We start from the raw sequence: 23087 nt of genomic DNA, 5'->3' as shown, positions 1-23087 counted from the left end.
AGTGTTTTTCTTTGGTGCCTCCTACAATGTTTTTGTGTGCGTGTGTGTGTGTGTATTCACGCTGCCTCCTTCTCTTTATCACAGCCAAGTGATTATATGAGCATTTTTACAATGTATTGCGAGAACACACGCACTCATGCACAAACAATCCCACACATTTGGAAGGCTCCGTCAAGCCACCTACGGCTCCGTGATGATTTGCTTCCCACAGTCCAAAAAAAAAAAAACACGCGACATAAAGGATGATCACATGTTGATGCCAATCCACACGTGATGATGATGATGATGATGAATGTTTGTGTTATGTATTAGGTGGCTGGTGGTGAAGGACTCGTTCCTGCTGTACATGAAGCCCGACTCGGGCGCCATCTCGTTTGTGCTGCTGGTGGACAAAGAGTTCAGCATCAAGATGGACTCCAAAGACACGGAGACCAAGCACGGGGTCAGGATTAACAGTCTTTCCAGGTGTGTGTGTGTGTGTGTGTGTGAGCTTGTTATTTTTATTTTTTTTTCTGTTCCTCATGTGACGTCATGTGCGCGCAGGACGCTGGTGTTCAAATGCAGCAGCTACAGACACGCCCGCTGGTGGGGTCAGAGCATCGAGAGCTTTGTCAAGAATCACGGCAAGGCCTTCCTGCGCGAGCACCGCTTTGGCTCCTTTGCGCAGGAGCAGGAGAACATTCCTGCCAAATGGTCAGTGCAAGCATGCAAAGTGGATGCGTTTTTTTTTTTTTTTTTTTTTGGGAGGCATGCATTGGTTTGAAAAAAGCACGACTCAAGTCCTTGCTTGGACATTTTTTTTTTAATTTATATTTTTATCTGTTGGGTTAGATTTTTATGTCGATTAAAACTAAAAGTGGCATGCAGATTCCAAAATTTTTCCTCTGCGCATCATTTTTTTTTTCTCCACAGCTTATCATCCTGATAAACAAAATTCCTACGATGAGCTTTAAGTAAGACTGTCGGAAGAAAAGCTGATTGCAATCGGACTCATTTGCATGCAATGTGACAATTTGTCCGTGCAGTGACAATTAAGATGGGTTGCTGAGAGGTGTGTGCGGCTCCCAATAGAAAGCTTGTATAGTAGGAATAAAGAGGGAAAGTGATTTATTTTTTTTTCTTGACCTTGTAAGTTTTAAGTTCTATTTTGTTTTATATTGTTTTAAAGCTTGCAACTTTTCCATTTTCGTGTATTATTTACAAATTTAAGATATTTAATTCCGTCCTTTTTAAGAAAACGGGAATCCGGTAGCTTATAAACTTGACGTGATAGAGAAATACTGTGATCAGTTTTGGACCCCGCACCCAAAAATGTGTTAAAAAATAGCCGTCAGACGTAACTCAACAAAAAAATTGTGTTCCCAAGTGTTTTTTTCTGCGACAAATGTGATCTCATCAGAATTATGATATATTTTTTTTTCCACAAAATGTGTTAGATTTCACACGATTTAGTTTTTTCCCTTCAACAAAATTTTAATTAATGAGAATGCCATGCAATTTTTTCTCTCCCAAAGTTCTACTTTAATTGAATTTAACACAGTGACACAAAAGAAGTGAATGAAACAAGTCCGTTCTTTCTGACGCGGCTGACGATTCACTCAGGGTCTCAATCTGCCGCAGTATCGCAACAACTCTGCAGCGGCGGACTTACTCGACATCAGTTTTATTTATTTTTTGCCTTAAGTATTGATGGCTGCTATCGGCAGCCTCCACGAGTACCCAATATTTTAGAATTAGGCTGGTATCGTTTCCGATACCAATTCCCTTGGATTTGCTATTCGCCCATCCCTAATAATAATTCAAAGATAATAAAACTTCATTTGTATGGAATCTTTCCCAAATATAGTCAAGTACAGCAGAAAAAAAAATAAAAATAACTCTCGTAACTCTGCCACACAGGTATGTGAATGGAAAGACGTACATGGAGGACGTAGCGGATGCCTTGGAGGAGGCCAGAGAGGAAATCTTCATTACCGACTGGTGGTGAGTGTCGTGGGCTCCTAAAAACCAACACGGCAGCTCGCAGGGATGCTAACGCTAAAATCAAAAGAAACTTGCCAATGTCACAACTCACCGTGCTTACGGACTTGGCGGTTTTTTGAAAAATGTAAACATGAGCCAGCAGAATTTGACACGAGAGCAAATGCCAGCATGAGTCTTAGACGGTGACGGGCCACGATGTTAGCAACATGCTACGTTTAGCAAAAATTCCGAAGGAATATGAAGTCTAATAAATGGCGTGTATCGGTACAGGCTGAGTCCAGAGATCTTCCTGAAGAGGCCCGTGGTGGAGGGAAACCGCTGGAGACTGGACTGCATCCTCAGGCGGAAAGCGGTAAGTGAGGATGCAATCGCTTGCCAACAATGGAACACGTTTTCACAACTGCTCGTTTCTAGGTGCACTTCATAGGGCACGTGCTAATCGGACGAGAATAATGTTGCATTTTGTTGAGAAAAGGGATGCGTTTTGTAAAGGAAAATGTAAAAAAATTAAAAAAATCTATTTATGCAGGTTATGAAAATTATTCTTCAAATGGTCAGACTTTTTACAAGAATATCATATTTTTCAATAAAAGTCTGAAGATCAATGTAGTTTTGTATTTTTTTGTATCTTTTTTTGTATTTATTTATTTTTTTCCGCACTGATCAGTTTTAAAAAAATATTATTTTGATCTCAAGGAAGATTTTTTTTTTCTTTGAGAGTGTTGTTTTTTTTGACAAAAAAGGCATATTTTTAGGAGGAAAAAAATCGCTTTACCAAATGAAGAATTCATATTTTTAAGGAAAAAGAAAGAAAGAAAAATTCCCATTTTAGAAAAGTAATGTTTTGGATAAAACAGTACTGCAAACAGTAATTTCCTAATTTTCTTAATTTTTTCAGAATTGAGCATTTTCTATTTTTTTTTTAAGAAAAGAAACTCATTTCACGAGAAATAATTTTTGTTTTTCTTGAAGAAAATGGCAGCCTTTTGAGGGCAGTGCTGCGTTTTTTTCAACAGTTCCGTATTCATTTTGAGAAAAGAAAAAAGCTGATGTAGATGCGCTGACTATTTAATTTTTCTCGAGTATAACGTGACAAGATCCTGGACAAGACTTTTTTTTCCCTCCCTTCATAAATGAATGTTATTCTTGTAATATTACACTTTGATTTCCTCAAAAACAATGCAACATTATTAAGATCTTGATCTGCGTGTGTGCCGGTAGCAACAAGGAGTGCGCGTCTTTGTGATGCTGTACAAGGAGGTGGAGCTGGCTTTGGGCATCAACTCAGGCTACAGCAAGAGAACCCTCATGCACTTGCACCCCAACATCAAAGTAAGATCAGCCATGCGCCGTACCTAATGATATGGCCGGTGAGTGTGTTGCATCTACAGCGTCATCTGTGTGTGTGTGCACGTGGTCAGGTGATGCGCCATCCAGACCACGTGTCCTCCTCCGTCTACCTGTGGGCGCATCACGAGAAGATCGTCGTCGTCGACCAATCGGTGGCCTTCGTGGGCGGGATCGACCTGGCGTACGGTCGCTGGGACGACAGGGAGCACCGGCTGACGGACGTCGGCAGCGTGACGCGCTCCGTGGCGCTCGAACAGGTCAGACACACACGAGTCATGCAAATGGTATGTTCTGGGGACTTTTTCAGTTTCTTGCTCTTCTTAAATGATACAACTAAAAGCACAGGTTTTTTTTCGACAAATATAAGGAGGTCAACAAATATTTTAAGATTTTCTATTGTTTTCTTGTGAGGACAACTAATAACGACTCATTGTACAACCAAAAACTTGGCTTAGACTTTCCAAATTGTCTTGACTGTCTCTTAGGCACACGATACACTTTAAGCATTAAAAATAAATAAATAATACATCACATAATTGAAGGTTTATGCTGTTGGTTGCGAAAAATAAGAATCTAGATCGTCATAAATTGATTTGTCAGGCTTTTCAGGATCTGTGATTGGCCAAAATATTGTGATTTGTGCAACCCTGAAAAAAAATATTGTAGATTGTCGTTTTCCTGTGAAAAACATGAGTAAAATTTTACATATTTTTTTATTTTTATGTTAATAGGGTTTCCACATTAGACATCTTTTAATTTATTTATTTGATTTATTTTATATTTATTTGATTTTCATTTTATTTTTTTTATTTTTATTTTTATTTTTATTTTTATTTTTATTTTTATTTTTATTTTTATTTTATTATTTAAATTTGCACTGGCCAGGGGAGGCGCTCTAATCTCGTTGTACACTGACTACAATGACAAAAAAGGGCATTCTGATTCGGATTCAGATGGAAAAAAAAAAAAAAGACCAAAATGTCCATGCATATTTTCACAGGACCGCAATAAGATATATATTTAAAGTATATTTTTGGAAATAGTCAAACTCTGGCCTCCTTTTTAAAACTACAAATATCAAAAATAAGTTAACCATTGGAAAACGTCTTCATTTTCACCTGCCCGCTCCGAAACATATCAGCAGTGGTTTTGTCCTTCAGACCGCTTCAGCCAACGCTCAGTCTATTAAGGCGGCCCCGGCTGTCGACGGCGTGTCACAGAGCAACGGACGGGGGACGCCCACCGGAGACCCCGCCGACCTGCCCAAGCTGAAGGGCGTCGGCCGCAGCCGGCGCGCTCGCTTCAGCTTGTATCGGCACCTGCACAAGCACACCTTGCAGCACGCAGACAGCGTCAGCAGCGTGGACAGCTCGGGTGCGATGCAAACGTTCAATCGCCCCCCCCCCCCCCCCCCCCCCACGACCCGTTTGTCCATTTTTTTGGCGCTTTTTGCCTGAGTGTGTCGTGTATTTGTGCGTTGACAGGGAGTGGCTCTGTGCAAAGCCTCAAAACGGGCGTGGGGGAGTTGCAGGGAAACACTCGCTTCTGGCACGGAAAAGACTACTGCAACTTTGTCTACCGGGACTGGATCCAGCTGGAAAAACCTTTTGATGGTGTTTATCAGTTATTAAATATGAACCAATAATGACGGCAAGGAAAAATACAGCGAGAGAAAACAAATGAAATGTTATTGAAATGGACACGTTTTCATTTGTTCCTTGGCAGATGTTTTTGCCCCCTTCTGAACTTTTAAAATGAAGTTCATATTTTTTGGGGCGACAGAAATCATAATCTGACAAAAATAGAGTCGTTATTACCAGTCATAAAAGCGTCTATTTTTTCTGAGAGAAAAGTTGTCATCTAATCCGTTTTCCCCTCCTTGTGCTCTGTGCAGACTTCATCGACCGGTACACCACTCCCAGGATGCCGTGGCATGACATCGCCTCGGTGGTGCACGGCAGAGCCGCTCGCGACGTGGCGCGCCACTTCATTCAGCGTTGGAACTTCACCAAGGCAAATAAAGCATTCATGTTCGAATATTAAAAAAAAAATGAACATGACATCTTTTTTGTTTTAAAAATTGATACAGTATTCACTTAATCTTATTTAATAATATAAATTAAATTAAATGTGTTATTATTGTTAAATATAATTTCATTATAAAATGTCAACGCAGTTTTAAAAAAAGGCAAAGAATATTTTGATTATTTTGACGTTTATACAATTTAATAAAAATATGTGTACAATGTTTACATTATATCTTAACTCATTTAATCACAGCCGTTTTCGCAAGAGAAAACACTTCAATCACAGTGCTTTTTTTGGGGCTTTTGACTGATTTTTGCAAGGCCTACGGAATATTGAGTTTTAAAGATTTAAAAACATGGAGCTCTGACGCAAAACGCTAAGACGTATAAATACGTCTTTGGGAGGCGGGGACTACAATTTTGAAAACGTATATATATATACGTTTTATGGATTGAATGAGTTTGAATAAATTTTAATTTAATATTCATGAATTTGTAGGCAAATAAAAAAATAAAAATAGAGAAAAAAAATCATGTTTATATTATATTACTACTTAGCAGGTCAATTTTGTTTGTCAAAGAGAATTTCAAGTTGAGTATTCAAACAAAAACACAAACTACCTAGCATAATGCTAACACACAATGCGAAACACCACAGACTGGCTAACGAATAGCGTCAGTGTATTTCAACACAAGCAGTGCAGCAACACACAAAATTCAGAGGCATATATTTTTTGTCCTCTGCTTATTCATGTATTATCCGTCTTATACCTCCCCCTGGTGGTCAAGACACGTACAGCAGAAACATGAATCACAAATCCACAAACTGATTAAATATTTACATTTTATTAGATCATCTTATGACAGTACGTGTGGCATCTCATTTTCAATTTGCTTTGTGACCAACACGCGGGTTCGAGCAGCAACAATTCTTTAATAATTCGATTGATTTTTTTTTTTTTTTCTGCCTTACTCATTGTGCTGGAATGTTTGTGTGCGGCGATAATCATTGACGAGCGTTCACATGGCATCATTTCGTGCCAGGCTGCACACATGCGGCTCAATAAACACTCTCTGGTCTAAATTCAAGGAAATGCTTCACTCATGCTTTCGGCTGCAACGTGAGGTCACACCTTCTCACCTCCTCCTCCTCCTCCTCCTCCTTTAGATCATGAAGCCAAAGTACCGCTCTCTGTCTTATCCATTCCTGCTGCCAAAATCTCACTCCAGCGCCACTGAGCTCCGATACCAAGTGCCCGACTGTGTGCATGCCAGAGTGCAGGTAAGAGAATCTTGCGACTCCGGAAAGAAAAAAAAAATACAAAATGTAATAATATCAAGTATGATCCTGCTGGAAGGACACAAAAGGGAGCCCGTGGGCCAAAAACAACATTACGTAACTACTAAAAAAAAGCAACACAGCCTTGTTTTTTTTTGTTTTTATTCTTTGGTGCCAGTTAGGAAATGTCATTGGACACATGAAGCCATATTTTGGTAGTTTATTTAACTCATTCATTACCATTGATGGCTAAAGACGTCAAAGATCCTTTTTTAAAAAAAAAAATTTTTATTATTTATTTTTTTTCTTTTTTGGCCGGGAGTGAATGAGTTTATTAGGCAGGCGCGAGGACGGTATTTTAATCTTTTTTTTTTTATTTTTAAATGAATAAGCGTCAATCTCACTCAAGGATTTTTGATGCAGCTTTTGTATTGTGTTACTAATTGTGTACCTGTGAGTGTATATTGATTCAAGAGGATCAAATGTTTTTTTATTTTTTTTTTTCCCTCCCCTGTAAGGTTTTGCGGTCAGCGGACGATTGGTCGGCCGGCATAAAGTACCACGAGGAGTCCATCCACAACGCATACGTCCAAGTCATTGCCAAGAGTAAACACTACATCTACATCGAGGTAAAAAAAATAAAAAATACTGTCATGTGAGGATTTCATTTTTTAAAGTTGATTTAAAGCGTAGGAAAGGAATAATCAATGTAGAATTCACATCTTTATTTATTTCACTGACATATGATGTTTTTTAATCCTACGTCTACTTCAATTATTTTCATTGGTCAATTTTTTTAATTACATTTTTATTGAATTAAATTTCCTCATGAATTTACGAGTGCATTTTTTTTTTCATTTTAAAATAAATCATCATTTTTAATTTTGTAAAGAGTAATGTGCTTCAAGGTAAACAATACAAAGAAGCTGATACGAATCCAAAAATAAGTACTGCGCTGTGAAATTATTATTTTTAAAATTTTACTTCTCATTCATTCGAAAGGCTTGTTCATTGCGATGTCATTTCTGCAACCACCTTATTGTCAACTCGTAAATCCACAATGCACGATATTTGTACAAACCAGGCACCATTACTCATCGTCTTCAACTCAACAAAATCTCATCTTGTCCTCTCAGAACCAGTTCTTCATCAGCTGCGCCGACAACCGGACGGTGTACAACAAGATCGGCGACGCCATCATCGAGAGGATCCTCAGAGCGCACAAGTAGTTGAATTAGCCGCTTTAGATTGTGTCGACGAGCTAGCTTCACTTTTCAAAGATTTTGTTATGAAGTGAACAAGATGCTGATTATTGTGGCGTCGAATTGCCCGACGTGGCGTCATGTCCGTTTGTTGGGCAGCAAGCGATAAGAGAAACGTCATTTGGTGTACCTAATGAAGCGGCCAGTCTTGATGGATGTGACATGTGATGTCTGTGTGTGTGTTTGTGTGGGTTTTTTTGCGGGTTTTTTTGACAGGGAGGGCAAGAAGTATCGCGTGTATGTCGTAACCCCTCTGCTTCCCGGCTTCGAGGGAGACATCACCACAGGCGGGGGAAACGCCATCCAGGCCGTCATGCATTTCAATTACAGGTGAAGCACGCGGATGATTTTATTTAATTTTTTTTTTTAAAGTAGAAAGCGTTGGAACTGACTAATTTTCCTCTTTTTTTTTCTTTTTAAAGAACCATGATCCGAGGGGACTACTCCATCATCTCTCAGCTTAGGAAAGAAAGTCAGTATGCGATCAAGGCAATTTATTCCGTTTGTGTGTAGCAAAACAGCTAAATGCTGCTTCACCGTGTTTGCTTGATCCAGCTGTTAATTTGTCCAAGTTTTTGTGGGACACATATTTAGTCGCTCTTCAAACGAACTGTCAACGATTCTTGTGGGAGAAAAAAACGATTGAAATTTTCGATGTGACCATATAATCTGTTTCCTAATTCTCTTGAAAGACAATTTTCTTGACCGAATATGGATCCCAATGAGAAGCCGGGACACTCTTCCCTTTTTTCTTTCTCTCTACAACTGAAGGCTATCTGTCATCGAGTGGTCAACTCTCTCATTGGAATTTAAAACTACTCAGCCGGGCCACCGTTTGCACGTCTGCCTTCGAGTCTAATATGTGGTTTGCCCCCCCCGCTCCTCCCCTGCAGTGGACGACCATTGGATGAACTACATCTCCTTCGCCGGCCTTCGGACGCACGCCGAGCTGGAAGGCCGCCTAGTGACGGAGCTCATCTACGTGCACAGCAAGATGCTCATCGCTGACGACAATACCGTCATCATCGGTGCGTCGCCACTATTTTCGGCACGCTGGACGCCTTCTGAGTGTGACCAGTCGAGAAATCTGTTACCGGTTGCATAAGTGCAAGACCTCAAGATTTGCTCTCTTATGCCCCCTGCTGGATAGAAAGCACCCGGATGTTGTCACGGTCTGATTATTTCAATCGATCCACGCTCTTTCAGGCTCGGCCAACATCAACGACAGGAGCATGCTGGGTAAGCGCGACAGTGAGGTGGCGGTCGTGGTGGAAGACACGGAGAAGGTGGCCTCGGTGATGGACGGACGCGAGTTCCAGGCCGGCCCGTATGCGCTCGCGCTGCGTCTGGAGTGCTTTAGGTGAGAGGTTTACGCATTTCATTTGACTGTTTTTCACTTTGTTGGATCTTCTGGAGCCAATTTTAGCTGAACGGGTGTTTTGAGAGTCTGTTCTTCCATTTGATCGTTTATGTGTTTAGTTATTACATTTTTCCGCTGGTCTTCTATTTTGATGGCCTCACAAAAAAGACACAGTTAAAATCCGACCACATTTGTGGAGTTAATCCTGTAGATTAGCCGTGAGCAAACTACGGCCCGGGGGCCACATGCAGCCCGTTAAACGTTTTAATCCAGCCCGCCATACTTGAAAAAATTTAAATGAATAAACCTTGTTAATGTTTTATTTTCTAAATATTTAAATAATTATAATTTTTTTTTTCCAGGACGATCCTCGGCGGGCACAACGACACAGCCATCGATCTCGCCGACCCCATCAGCGACCGCTTCTACAAGGAGGTGTGGATGACCACGGCCGGACGGAACGCTACCATTTACGAGAAGGTATGAGCGATCACAACATACCGGTAATTTTCCAACAACAAATTCATTATTTGGTGGTTTTGCATCTTATGATGTCGCGACATACAACCAGAATTTAGTTCAAAACGCGCCGTAATCTAGCAATAATTTCAAATGCTGTAAGCAACTCATAAATACAGTCAATATTTGCATGAAAAACACTTTGATGCCGTGAATGCGCCCGTATCGATTAATCGGACGGCCAATTTAATCTGATGATATTTGCTTGTTTAACTCATTCACTGCCATTGACGGCTAAAGACGTCAAAAATCTTTTTTTTTTTTAACTTGGCGGGAAGTAAATGAGTGAAAATTTAAAAAAAATAATAATAAAAAAAATAAATATATATATATATATATATATATATATATATATATATATATAATAACATAATAATCTATTTTCGCCTTTTTTATTTATTTATTTTTTTTTATTTTAAAAATCCAAACACTTAAGCCTCTTTGCATATGTTCCTCCGCAGGTATTCCGTTGCCTTCCCTCCTCGCTGGTGCGTAACATGTCCGAGCTGGAGCAGTACCAGTCCAAGCCCGGCCTGGCCCAGACCGACTTAGCTCGCGCTCAGGACGAGCTGCGCAAGATCCGCGGCTTCCTGGTGCAGTTTCCTTTGGACTTCCTGTCGGAGCACAACCTCATGCCCTCGGTCGGGACAAAGGAAGCCATGGTGCCCACCGAGATATGGACGTAGGACTTTTAAAAGCCGGATTCTGGGACACTATCTCGCAGTTGCAGCGTTATGAAGGTGGAACACTCGCCAAAAGCATGATGGGATGCCGCTTCCTGACAAGCTATGTTTCCACAAAGGGACCAGGATGTTTGTTTAAATGCAACCCGTTTTAGGTAGAGATGGCAATGCATGCGTGCGTGTTTGTAAGTGCGTCAGCTGCACGGGGTTGCGCATGTGCTGCTTGACACTAGGGGTGGCAACCCTGAGGCTGAGGTCATTTAGGCCCAACCCTTTAGTTTATATGGTTTATATTTGGTAGCAAAATCTCGAAGACTAGTTTGCTTTTGAAGGAGTCCCGGAAACGACCAAAATGACCTTAAAATGGCCGCCTTAAAACAAAATGGCAGACTTTCTTTGTCTTTTCCGACATGAGTTCATCTGAATTTTTTGTGGGTCTACTAAGGATAGACTTGCCTACCAAGTTTCATGTTGCTAAGTCAAACAAGATTTGGCGGCTGAATTTTTCAAAACATTTGAAAAGGAGTGCAATCAAGCGATTATGACCACTTTGAACCAAAATGGAAAACTTTGTGTGCCTATTTGGGCATGGGCTCTTGAGATTTTTTTGTGGGTCTACTCATGATGGCAAGGCCTTCCAAGTTTCATGTTGCTAAGTCAAACAAGATTTGGCAGCTGAATTTTTAAAAACCTTCTTACAAGTGCAATCAAGCAAATTTGGCCTCTTTGAACTGAAATTGTGTGCCTATTTGGGGGCGCTTGTGATTTTTTTTTGTGGGTCTCCTCATGGTGGACATGCCTAAAAATGCCCATGTCACTAAGTAGCCTTTGGTACCTGAATTGGTTCTGAAGGACTCCTAGAACTGCCTAATGTAACCATAAAAGGCCAAATTCTCATGTCTTTTCATCATTGGTTCATTTAAGTTTTTTTGTGGGTCTTTTCATGATGGAGATGCCTTCCAAGTTTCATGTTGCTAAGTCAAACAAGATTTGGCAGCGGAATTCTTAAAAACCTTCTTACAAGTGCAATCAAGCAAATTTGGCCTCTTTGAACTGAAATTGTGTGCCTGTTTGGGCATGGGCGCTTGTGATTTTTTTTGTGGGTCTCCTCATGGTGGACATGCCTAAAAATGCCCATGTCACTAAGTAGGCTTTGGTACCTGAATTGGTTCTGAAGGACTCCTAGAACTGCCTAATGTAACCATAAAAGGCCAAATTCTCATGTCTTTTCATCATTGGTTCATTTAATTTTTTTTGTGGGTCTTTTCATGATGGAGATGCCTTCCAAGTTTCATGTTGCTAAGTCAAACAAGATTTGGCAGCTGAATTTTTAAAAACCTTCTTACAAGTGCAATCAAGCAAATTTGGCCTCCTTGAACTGAAATTGTGTGCCTGTTTGGGCATGGGCGCTTGTGATTTTTTTGTGGGTCTCCTCATGATGGACATGCCTAAAAATGCCCATGTCACTAAGTAGGCGTCGGCACCTGAATTGGTTCTGAAGGACTCCTAGAACTGCCTAATGTAACCATAAAAGGCCAACTTCTAGTGTCTTTTCATCATTGGTTCTTGTAAGTTTTTTTTGTGGGTCTACTCATGATGGAGATGCCTATCAATCTTCTTGTCATTATCTAAAATTGTCTTTGGTGCCTGAATTGGTTCTGAAGGTCTCCTCGAACTGTCTAAAACAACCTTAAAATGTCTGCTTCAAAGCGCAAACCAAAATGGCCAACATCTCGTCTCTTTTCAGCATGGGTGCTTTTTGAGTTTTTTTTGTGGGTCTACTCATGATAAACATGCCCACCAAATGTCATGTTTTTAAGTGAAACTGTCTTTCGGGGGCTGACGTTTGCTTTGTAGGACTCAAGAAATGTAAAAATGATCCTGAAAAAGGCTCTTAATTTGTTTTCAGGCATCGGTTCTCAAAATATACGTACCGACCAAATTTCATTGCGAAGTGAAATTGGCTTCGGTGCCTGAATTGGTTTTGAAGGAGTCCTAAAAATGGCCGATTCAAAGCAAATTGGCCAACTGTGTGTGTTTTCACGCATGGGTTCTTGAGATGCTATTCTGCGGCTTTCTCATGATAGACACGCCCACCAAATTTCATGTTGCAAAGTGAAACCGGCACTGCGGGCAGAATATTTAAAAAACTTTCACAGAGTACTGCAGGGTAGAGACCCTCAAAAGATTTGAACACATTACTACGCCAATGGAGCCACTGTAACAACAAGGCTTTATGTATCGTTCCCTCTTTTATGACGTCATAGCTATTCACGTCATCATGCTGAAATGGAGCTGAACGGAAAAGTAGGAACCTAGTCAGAAGACAATCTTTCCTCATGTAATTCCACATTTTACCCGGCAGGTGGTGCTGGTTTCTTACAAGTACAGCTTGTACTTTTTTTTTTTTTTTTAGGTCAAACTGCCCCTTTTGACCTTTTTTCTCATTCTAGCCCCAAAAAATGTGTCCCTTTTAATTGACATATTTTATTGTTATTAATGTATTTTAATGATGCTAAAGGTAATTTTGTATTGAAACATACCATTTCATACCTGAACGATCCCCACCTGCCCTCCTTCCAATGTGAATGTTAAGAACCACTTGTTATTTTCCAATGTTAAATATATACGATGTAGATGTGTGAAACAATAATGTCACGCTTTGACAGTGCTGGAAAGATGACATCATTTTTCGTACAAGTAGTAATAACATACACTAATCATTTCTCGACTGGGACCATGGACTTTTAAATGTTCCAACTTTCAGTTTTGCCTTCTACATTTTTAACCCGTACTGTACTCTTAACTTTATTGACATATAACAGTAATAATCGGTCTTTATGGTCAGTCAGCTACTTGGTATTGTTTAGTTTCTGTGATACAAAAGCCACAACTGTGTCCAACTTTGATCTATCCACTATTCTTAATGGTTTTGTACAGTCACTTGTCAATTCTGCTCAGTTCACTGGATTTACTTTAAATGGCAAACCAATAAAAATGATCACTTGTTCACACCAAAGACACTTGGCGTGTGTGTCGCTGGAAATTGTCCCAAAAACAACAATTTGATTGTTCACAATTCTATTTGAAATTTAATATTACAGAAATGTACAAAAGGTTTCTACAAAAAGCAGAAAATTAGAGGAAGATAATTACATAAGATGAATTCTTAGCTAAAAAATAAATATTGGAAATAAAACTAAATATTTTCCAAAGAATGTTCAGTATGTAGATAATTTATTTACATTTAACAAAGAAAGATATCTGGTGATAATTAAAAAGAAATAAAATGCTCTTAAAATGTCATTTTAATATTTCAATTAAATGTATGAATTTACATTTTATTGAATATGAATTTAAACAAAAAAACAAAAAATTAAGAACGTACATTTAAACAAATATTTCCATTTTTTTTAACTAAACTAAATTATATTCTTAATTGTAATTGTGATGTTCCCAGCTGTTCGTAAACAAAAATACAAATTAACACCCTGATTAAATTCTGATTTAATATTTAAATACAACAAAATCAACGTATTTAATAATAATTGCAATTTTCTGAACTGATTAAAAAAAACTGAATTATACTATTAGTAATATGGAATTCCTTTTAAAAATATTAAACAGTATTTTTGATAAATTAAGAAAAAAAAAAAATTTTCATTTTTACACCACCTGTCCTTCACATTTCCCATTATGATTATGATGATTATCATTATTATCACCATATATGTAGTATAGAATTTTTTTATGACGGGCAAGTCACATGACACGTTCAAAGCGCGGGACTCCCTGCCGCGCGCCTGCCTCCCCCCCTCCCCTCCGCCCATCCACTTTTTTAGCCCCGCCCTTTCCGCCTTACATCCGCTGTCTGTCTGTCACCTCACACGGAGCGGCGGCGGCTGCGGTGGCGCTGGCGGAGGCTCACTCTCAGATACTCACGCCGACCCGCGAGGCAACACAGCCGGCTTTGCTTTCGCCTCCACCCCGCCGAGATGGACCGGGCAGCGGTCGCCTACGTCCTCCGGTCGCTTTAGCCGGAGGGAGGCGACTCACAGGCGCTGCGAGCAAAGACAGTCAACGCCAGGAACACCAGCACTACCTTGGACGTTAAGATTTTTTTTTTGTTTGTTTTGTGGCTTTTATTCTTTTTTTTTTTTTCTTTTTTTTTTTTTTTCCTTTAGTGTGACTTGAGTCCTCCCGTCATGGCGAGTGACTCCCCTGCTCGGAGTCTGGATGAAATCGACCTGTCTGCTTTGAGGGTGAGCCAACCTACATTCTACTTTTACTACTTGGGTGCACCTGACACTGGAACAAGCAGGTGCAATAAGCCAATAGTGAATAATAGTGTTTCTGCTGACCCACAATGACAACCCCAACCCCCCCCCCCCCACACACACGCATGAATATAATCATAAACCCACCCAAATTCGATTTACGTTGTACGCTATAATATTTTTTAAAATAAAAACCTGTATAAAAGTGTAAAGAATCAAAAAAATGTCATCAACATTTCATGCTTCACTTCAATTCATGGCGCTGACCCTCCTGTTGTGCCCACGGTGGCCACCGGAGGGCGGCAAAATACAGAAACGCAGACGCGAATGACGGCAAGTATCATTACAGTGACTCAGCAAGCTAATGGAATATGAGTTGTTTTTTGCAGAGGATAAAGAATATACACGTGTGTGATATTTTCAGACTGCATTTGTTACTCTGTCGTTTATTCTTCTCTTTGTTTATTTTTTGTTTTATTTTGTTTTTTTATATCGTGGAATAATTCTCGCGAGGAGCCGAACCGTTACAATTCAATTTATTATCTTTATTTGTATTGCGCAAGGTAGTGGTTAGCATTCCTAGCAAATTACTATGAGCAGCTATCGTATTAATAATATGGCACGTAAATTATCCCCAAGTGTCCCGGGTATTTATTTATTTTTTTAATTTGTGTGATATTGAATCATTGTATTTATTTCTATTGTACCAGTTGGCATGAATAGCTTGCTAGTGGAACCATGACATTAATTTGATAACATGTAATGGTATCTTAAACATTTGCTTGTATTTGTTACAGATTGTGTGAAAAGGCGAGATTTTTGGTTGTTAGCGTAAAACTTCCTAAGTAGGCGAATTTGTGGGAGTTCACTGTAATGATGCTAGACGCCAACATTAGCATCCCATGTTAGCTTCAATATTAACGCGTGTTAGGACGTTACGGAACACGTGAAAAAATATTTTTAGTTGTTAGCATTATTCTATAGAAAACTTTACGAGTCGGCGAATAGATGGCAGTCCACTGTGACGATCATAGCTATGGAAGATTAGCTCCGATTGTAGCTTCCAATGTTAGTTTTAACATGATACCCAACATTTGTTTCCAATGTGAGTACGGTGTTTTCCTGACAGAAAACGCAAAAGGTCAGTTTTCTAGTTATTAGCATGAGTCTACTGAAATATTTGCGAGTTGGCCAATCAGTGTAACGCCAAAAGTTTTGAAAGACGGACATTCGCTTCTGACGTTAGCTAGAATGTTAGGTTAGCATTAGCATATTATGCTTCTGAAGTTGGTTGGGTGTTTGCGTGTTGCCTTAGATTGTTTAAGGAGACATTTCTTTTTTCTGTTTAGATAGTATAATTCTACAGAAAAAAATCCGCTAGTCGGCAAATCCGTGGGGGGTTCACTGTAATGCTTAAAGCAAAATGCAAACGCAGTGACGAGCAGCTGTGCGTAAATAAGCCGCGCAAGCTAAGGACAGAAAGTCGGACGTTTGGCTCGGACACATATGCTCGCTTTTTAAACCCAAATAACAACAACAACAACCCCCCCCCCCCCCTTCCATTTATACACACGCTGTCAGATGAGTGTACAGTCATCCACTGACTAGACAGGAAGTAGGTCAGCTGGGTCTGACGAGGGGGGGTTGGCGGGTAGCTTGTGATGGGAAGGGGGTTGCGTGGTTTTTGTTTCTGTCTGTGCTCAAAGATGCAAAGAAATCGAGTGGGAGGCACAAGTGGATTCTGGTGTTTGCTGTCGCTGGCGTTTTCATTTTCCCGTTTTTATTTCTTTCTTTCTTTTTTAATGAATAGAATTTTTATGGCACAGCTGAGGTTCCGGGTTTGAATCCCAGCCCTGGTTTTCGTATGTGTGCGTGCTTATTTCTAAGGGACCGACAAATAATGGGTTATTCTAAGGCAGATTCCAACATTTGGCAGAATGGAATTCTGATAATCCATTAATTGGATGATGAATTTTTAAATTACATAATGATTATAATAATTCCTTTTTGGGTCACTTTCTGCGTACAACAGTGAAGGTGTGAATTACAAGCAAAACTTTTGACTGTCTCACAATACTGTGTCCTTGACTCTATGTTTCACTTAACAACACAAACAGAAACTGGCAAAAATAGTATTTATTTTTTGGGGGCGTGGGCAGAATTTTTTTTCGAATTTTTTTAATGCCATTATCTTTTTTGTGTTGTTATGTGCTAATATGTACACATAATGGCAATCTGCAAAAAAAAAAAAGGGTAAATTTTTTTTCCCGATTGTGAAAGCCCTAACATCGTAAAATCAGCCAGCCGGTCGGGCATTTATACATCAGTGTGTCCGAGCGGTTAGCACATCTATATCTTTGCTGCTGTAACACTTCAAATTTCCCCATTGTGGGACTAATAAAGGACATCTTTATCTTTAGGACATCTTTATCTGCCTTCCAGTTCTGAGGTTCTGGTCTGGATTCAAATTTGGCTTGGTTCCCCTTTGTGTTTTTTGGCATATCCGATTTTTTTATTTTTTATTTTTTTTATTACTTTTATGTGTAATGTATTTTTCTTTAAGTGTGTTTTTTGTGTGTGTGGATTCGTACGTCAAGGTGCACTACTTCAGTTTTACGGTCCTGGGTTTGAATCTCAGCTCAGGCCTTTTTCTGCTTTTTTGTGTTTTTATGAGTTTGATTGTGCGTCCTTTTTTTTTTTTTTTTTTTTTTTTTTTTTTTTTTTTTTTTTAGACGTTTTTCCTTGCACATGCAAATGTTGGTCTTTGTATGTCTTGCGATGGACTGGTGGTTAGTTTGTTGACGTAACCATGTGTCACAAACACAAAGTACAATGTTTTAAGTGCTATCTCCACAAAAGAATAATTGAATCTTGGCTTGTGGATGTCGAGCATGAACCCGTGCCGGTGGTTTTCTTCTCCATGTGCATTCGAGGCGTTTAATTGAAGCGCGCCTCGCTGCAACAGATGGCCCAGCGGTGGGCGGCGGGCGGGTGCATGTGCGGCACACTTGGCACACTCTCAGGTGATGAAATGTGACCAGCAACTCAAAAAGTCCAAGGCGAAATAATCCACAATACAGAATACATTTGGGGATTATTTTTAGGGCTGAAGAATGTTGAAGAAAAAAAATCGAATTGTTCCTGTTGGCCAAAAAAGTGCACACTAGAAGGAGCCGCTATGAATTAATAATGATGCTGGGGCTGTCACCATCAAATCTCTTTTGAATCAATTATCCAATCGATTATTCAGTGGCGTAATCGGATCAAATTTTTAATGAACGATAAAACCCACTACTCCGAACTTTCTGCGCCTGCATGAGAAGTAGTACCACTCCACGCCATCAGGAGGCGATAGTCAATACGTAGCCTTTGACGGTAATGTCGGATAACGGCGGTCGGTCTTTTGTGAATGCGAATGTTCACTTCGTCTTTGTGCTCTCCAGGCAGCCGTTACGTCCCAAGAGGAGATGTGAAAAATGCGCAAAGTTGATTCACTTCTTGAGGGATAGCTTCAATTTTGTCCGTTTGTCCGCTTTCGTCACTTCCCGTACTTATCCAGTGCACTGATTCGCAAGCGAACAGCCAATCACAGTGCTCATTTGACCCAACAGCCCGACCCGATTCTATATGTTGAATCTGCCAAACGCCCCCCTTCCAGCCCACCCCCACACACGCCCGACTACGGCTAAGACTTTACGATGTTGCTTTCTGCACCAAACAGACGTCGTGTCCCGACTTTCCGAAGCTCCAACATCGGATTGGTGCGTCGAGGCCTTAAAGATTGACAATGTGACCGGAGACTAAAGTAGTCCCAAGTCCAACGTCCGTCGGGACCCCCGCCCAGCCCACCCCCACAATCGCCCTCTCAATGCCTGCTGCCCACTGAGTTTGCATTCCTCGGCCCCTCGCACCGCAGACGCCATGGTAACGGGGCCACGGCAGCGCCCCGGGGGCTTACACAAGGCTTATTCATGAATAGTCGATATACTGTATGGAAGTCTGTCCTCCCTCCTCTACACTCGGCCCATCTCCACTTGACCCATTTCGAACCCCCTCCCACCACTCCGTGACGGACCACCAGATTCAGAAGCCGTAACGTGGCCTGTAAATTGAAATAAGAAGAATAGGTCACCAGTATTGACGGTTGTTGCGCTATTTTCCCTAATTTGCATTTCGTTACCGCTGATCCCGTTCAGGGTCGCGGGTGAGCTGGAGTACAGCCTGGAATGGTTGCCAGTTAAGCACAGACGGCTTTTTCTCGCTGACCTCGATGTTGAGTTTAACCAAGGTAGATTATTTCTAGTTACTGTCTTTTATGAACAGTGGGAGTTATTTAAAAAAGAAAAATGCCGTTGTGTTGGTGTCATTGGACACGCCCCTTTTCTTGGATCATTTCTTGTCATTTTGTTGATTTTGATTCGTGCACATTGTTGGTCATAAATAACGATTAATGTCTTGATTAATTGATGAATCGGGGGGGAAATAAACTCCCATCCATTTATTCCAAAAGAGAAGATTATTTCAAATTGAAAATCCACCGATAATGAGTCAGCTCGTGACGTCTATCAGAAAATCTGCAAAAATTGTTTTTTAAAGTAAAATCATTTGTTTGTAAATGTTTTGTTGCGATTCAACACAAAGATGTTAAACCCGCTCTCAGAAATCGGATTAATTTTTCTATAACTGCAACAATTAATCGATAATCAATTATCAAATTGATTCCTAATTATCTTTTATAGTTGATTAATCGTTTGGAAGCCTTGCTTCAATTCAAATGTAAATATTCTCAGATTTCCTGCTAGTTCCATAAAAGCAGAATTACTATTTTTGTGCTGAATCAAAAGAAAACAAAACTTTTACTTTGGAAAACAATGATATTTGTACAAATTTTTTTTTTTTTAACTTTGTGAATTATTTTACATGTTACTGACTAAGCCAGTAACTGAATCTTAATGAGTTTGTGCGTTTTCTGCATTGTCAATTTGAACCAATGTCCTGTTTTTGAATAAAGTGATGGGGAGAAAAAACAAATCCAATTTGTTGATGAAATGCCGAAATAATCGAAAGATTAATTGATTATTAATATAATTGTTAGTTGGAGCCCAATTATTTTATTTCATCAGAAATTTTGTGGATTGTAACAATTGTAAAGCAATCAAGGTCTCGTAACGATTAATCAATTATCCAACTAATTATCAATTAACTTGATCAATTACTTCTCGATTTGATAAATGAATCGTTGCACCTTTGTGCAAAATTGTCTTACAATTTGCCTGTGAAGCATTTCTGCCTAGCAACAAGTGACATCACCGTTTAAAAAAACAACCAACAACGAGTGTGGGCTAATTTTTTAAAGATTTTTTTTTTGCGGCCCCCCCTCCTCCCGGCAACTTTTCCTCGCTTTCCCACGATTGCTGCAATGAAACGACGTACGCTCTGATTTCCTCACATTTCCATCTTAAACGAAAACGGCTCGTTCAACTTCAGAAAGGAGTCAGTCAGTAACTGGCGGGGATCTCGCTGCTTTCTCTCACGCTCCAGCGCGCATTTGATCTGCGTTGCTCGTGGGCGTCAATGACACGTAAACAAGCCCGTTGTCGCTCGCAAGAGACAAACAACTGGTGAGGGGAAGACGGTCCCGTCCAAAAGTATTGGAACGGCAAAGTCAAATGCTTTTTTTTTTTTTGGTGTGTGGTGAATTTGAAATTCTTTTCCAAGCCTTTACTGCAGCCTCTTTCAGTTTTTGATTCTTTCTGGCGGTTTCTCTCTTCAGTCTCCTTTTACAGGAGGTAAAATGCATGCTCGATTGGGTTAAGGTCTGGTGATTGACTTGTTTGTGTTGGCAGTTTGGTTTGGGTCCTTGTCTTGTTGCATGATGACGCTTCTCCCGATTTGGTTTGGATGCATTTTCCCGTGAATTGCCTGACGGAATGGTATTGTAGACTTGAGTATTTATTCCGCTGCTTTCAGCCTGAGTTGTATCTTCAATAAAGACTCGCGAAGCCGTTCCGGAAGCGGCCATGCAAGTGGCCTGTGGAAATTGGCGGGGACGTCACTGTCGGTTGTCTTTACGTGTTTCTTCTCAGCCCCCAAAAATGTTTGACATCAACGAGGGCTGAGTGTGGATTCAAATTTCCCAAATTGATTCAATTCGATACTCAAGAACCGATGTTGCAATTTGTACAAACTGCTTGCTGTCGCTCGGTGCATTTTTTCGGGTCGTGACGAGATCTCGCGTGACGGGTGAAGTCATGTCATTTTATGGGGAAAAAGACGTTATTAAAAGTATCGATATTTGCTTTTATGAGTCGATATCGGGCTTTAAAAAGGGAAATTGATATATCGATTTATTTTAAAACCAAGCACCATCATCAATTGATGTTTGACAGCATTGACCAACCTGTCCGACGTCTGTTGCTCAATACGCCACCACATTCTTTTTTTGGTTCGGGACGTTCCAACTTGTTACATTAGATATGCCCAATGGTTTATGATCATTTTTTTCTTCTTTCCCCTCTTTTGTCGGCTTCAAAATGCTTTTCTCCCGCAGACAGCTTTCTGATTCTGATTCTGAAAATGCATTTTTCACATGTGAAACCCAAAGCAAAAAAAAAACAAAACAAGCCCTGTCCAATGTTAAGCAATCACTCGAAAAGGCAAACACCTGAGCAACTCATAATACTTTTGCTCACTTGAAAAGTGGGTCGCTTCAAACAGAAGGTGATCCGTTCTGAGTTTTTTTTAACAAATGTGAAAGATCATGGAATAAAAGGGGAAATTCTCAACTTTTTTTTTTTTTTCAACCCAAATGTCTTGAGTTTGCGACAAAAACAAAGGAATTGACATTCCAAAACTATTAGAGGCGACTTTAATTTTTCTTTCATTTTTTAAAAATGAAGTCAGATTATCCCCCAATTTCTGATTTAACAATCATCTGCTTAAAATTGGATTCATCGCCCATGTTAGATGAAGCGCCCGAAAGGAAACTGTGAATCAGGCACGCAAACTGTCTCTCATGCCACGTTTTCTTGCAAATGTGTGATTAAGACTTTGACTCCCGCGTGATGAATAATGCAGCGGCGAGGTGTGGGCGGGATGTGCTGGGAATTTAGACTCGTGCCTCATCACTTTTGTGTTCCCATTACCCCCCGTGACTGCCCCCACCCTCTCAAGGGTCTCTAATTTAATCCGCCCCACTTGTGTGCAATTCACTTTCCGGAGACCAACAAGTCGATACGACAGGAGGACAATGCTGAAAAGAGACGAGAGGAGTTTTTAAAATAGTGTCGATTCGACTTCCGGTGATGTTTCTAATGTGTAAACGGATTGTTCAGAAGCACTCAAACTAGCTAGTATGCTTTCCTACTTCCGGAGACAGATTTTTGTCGTTTAACACAAAGCATTCTGGGAAGTGATAATTATTATTATTTTTTTTTTAATATAATACATTTACAGTTGACCCCTGTTATTGGCGAACCAGACCGGCCCGCAAATTACAATAATTTGTGTATAATTTATGCCCATTGGAGGAAAGAAAAGTTATATCATTTTTAATTTTTTTTTTATTAATCGGCCTGTTGATCGGTAATCTGTATTTTTTTATCTGCCAAAAATCTGGATCAGCATTGGCCTAAAAAAAAAAAAAATCAACATGGCTCTTCGGAATACTCTCTTCTTAATGTAGCAAAGTGCTTCTCAAATAATAAGGTGGGCCCCCCTGGGGGGGCGCCTGTGACACTGGGGAATTTGCTTTTTTCCGCCGTACTACAATAAAGTGTAATTGCACATCCACTCCACTAGTTGGCAGTGGCGCTCTCCTTGCCCATTGTGTGCAGCGAGTATTAACTCTACGGTGTAGGTTTGTTTTGCAATGAAAATGCGATTATTTAGAGTTGGGGGGGCGAATTATTTTCTTCTTGCTCGGGGGGGGTGGGGGGAGTAACGGAAAATAATTGAAGCATTGCTGTAGCGACATACGTGTGTACAGGTTACATTAATGGTAGAAAACGGCATCTGAGCCAGGGGTGTGTAGACTTTTTATATCCACTCTACAGCACACACAAAAAAGTCTGAAGGGCCCCTTGCCCAAAATGGCTTTGGTGACCTGTTTTGGTTTTAGGCGAAATCTTAAATTCTTGGCTTAGGTAAGAGTCGCTGAGGAGGGATTAAGGTTCTGTTGAGGAATGAAACACACACACACACACACACACACACACACACACGTAACGTAACGTAACGTGGCTTTGGCAAGAACGGCAGGCCTGCACTCTAAAAGCCATTATTCATAATGGCCTCTCAACTAATTCCTCCCCGGGACAAATCGAGGATATTTGAGTTAAAGAAGCCC

The 23087-nt window shown here is 40.2% G+C and overlaps 2 protein-coding genes across 19 annotated transcripts in view; both read left to right on the top strand.

Moving 5' to 3' along the window:
• Positions 1 to 13482, top strand: part of pld1a (phospholipase D1a) — a 29869-nt gene extending 16387 nt beyond the window's left edge. Inside the window, exons 9-26 of the mRNA XM_088310951.1 lie at positions 313 to 465; positions 544 to 693; positions 1900 to 1983; positions 2254 to 2335; positions 3205 to 3315; positions 3405 to 3590; positions 4494 to 4707; positions 4818 to 4946; positions 5228 to 5346; positions 6529 to 6642; positions 7158 to 7268; positions 7776 to 7864; positions 8118 to 8231; positions 8324 to 8373; positions 8795 to 8929; positions 9108 to 9261; positions 9624 to 9741; positions 10242 to 13482. Coding sequence (XP_088167077.1) covers positions 313 to 465; positions 544 to 693; positions 1900 to 1983; positions 2254 to 2335; positions 3205 to 3315; positions 3405 to 3590; positions 4494 to 4707; positions 4818 to 4946; positions 5228 to 5346; positions 6529 to 6642; positions 7158 to 7268; positions 7776 to 7864; positions 8118 to 8231; positions 8324 to 8373; positions 8795 to 8929; positions 9108 to 9261; positions 9624 to 9741; positions 10242 to 10466 — 2338 coding nt within the window. The 3' untranslated portion in view covers positions 10467 to 13482. The remainder of the gene's footprint in view (positions 1 to 312; positions 466 to 543; positions 694 to 1899; positions 1984 to 2253; positions 2336 to 3204; positions 3316 to 3404; positions 3591 to 4493; positions 4708 to 4817; positions 4947 to 5227; positions 5347 to 6528; positions 6643 to 7157; positions 7269 to 7775; positions 7865 to 8117; positions 8232 to 8323; positions 8374 to 8794; positions 8930 to 9107; positions 9262 to 9623; positions 9742 to 10241) is intronic.
• An 826-nt stretch (positions 13483 to 14308) lies between these two features.
• Positions 14309 to 23087, top strand: part of tnika (TRAF2 and NCK interacting kinase a) — a 59884-nt gene continuing 51105 nt past the window's right edge. For 12 of the 18 annotated variants that reach the window (XM_088310893.1, XM_088310919.1, XM_088310875.1 and 9 more), the window contains exon 1: positions 14310 to 14725. In XM_088310893.1, the coding sequence (XP_088167019.1) occupies positions 14669 to 14725 (57 nt within the window). In that variant the 5' untranslated portion in view covers positions 14310 to 14668. Of the gene's footprint in view, positions 14726 to 23087 lie in introns of all 18 variants that reach the window. The other 6 variants (XM_088310830.1, XM_088310821.1, XM_088310813.1 and 3 more) reach the window with 1 other exon arrangement.

This window comes from Idiotropiscis lumnitzeri, chromosome 1, assembly GCF_059441095.1.
Source record: "Idiotropiscis lumnitzeri isolate Australia: NSW breed Sydney's pygmy pipehorse chromosome 1, RoL_Ilum_1.0, whole genome shotgun sequence".
NCBI lineage: Eukaryota > Metazoa > Chordata > Actinopteri > Syngnathiformes > Syngnathidae > Idiotropiscis > Idiotropiscis lumnitzeri.
The sequence above is the reverse complement of the archived record's forward strand: the minus strand, read 5'-3'. Positions and strand labels throughout refer to the sequence as shown.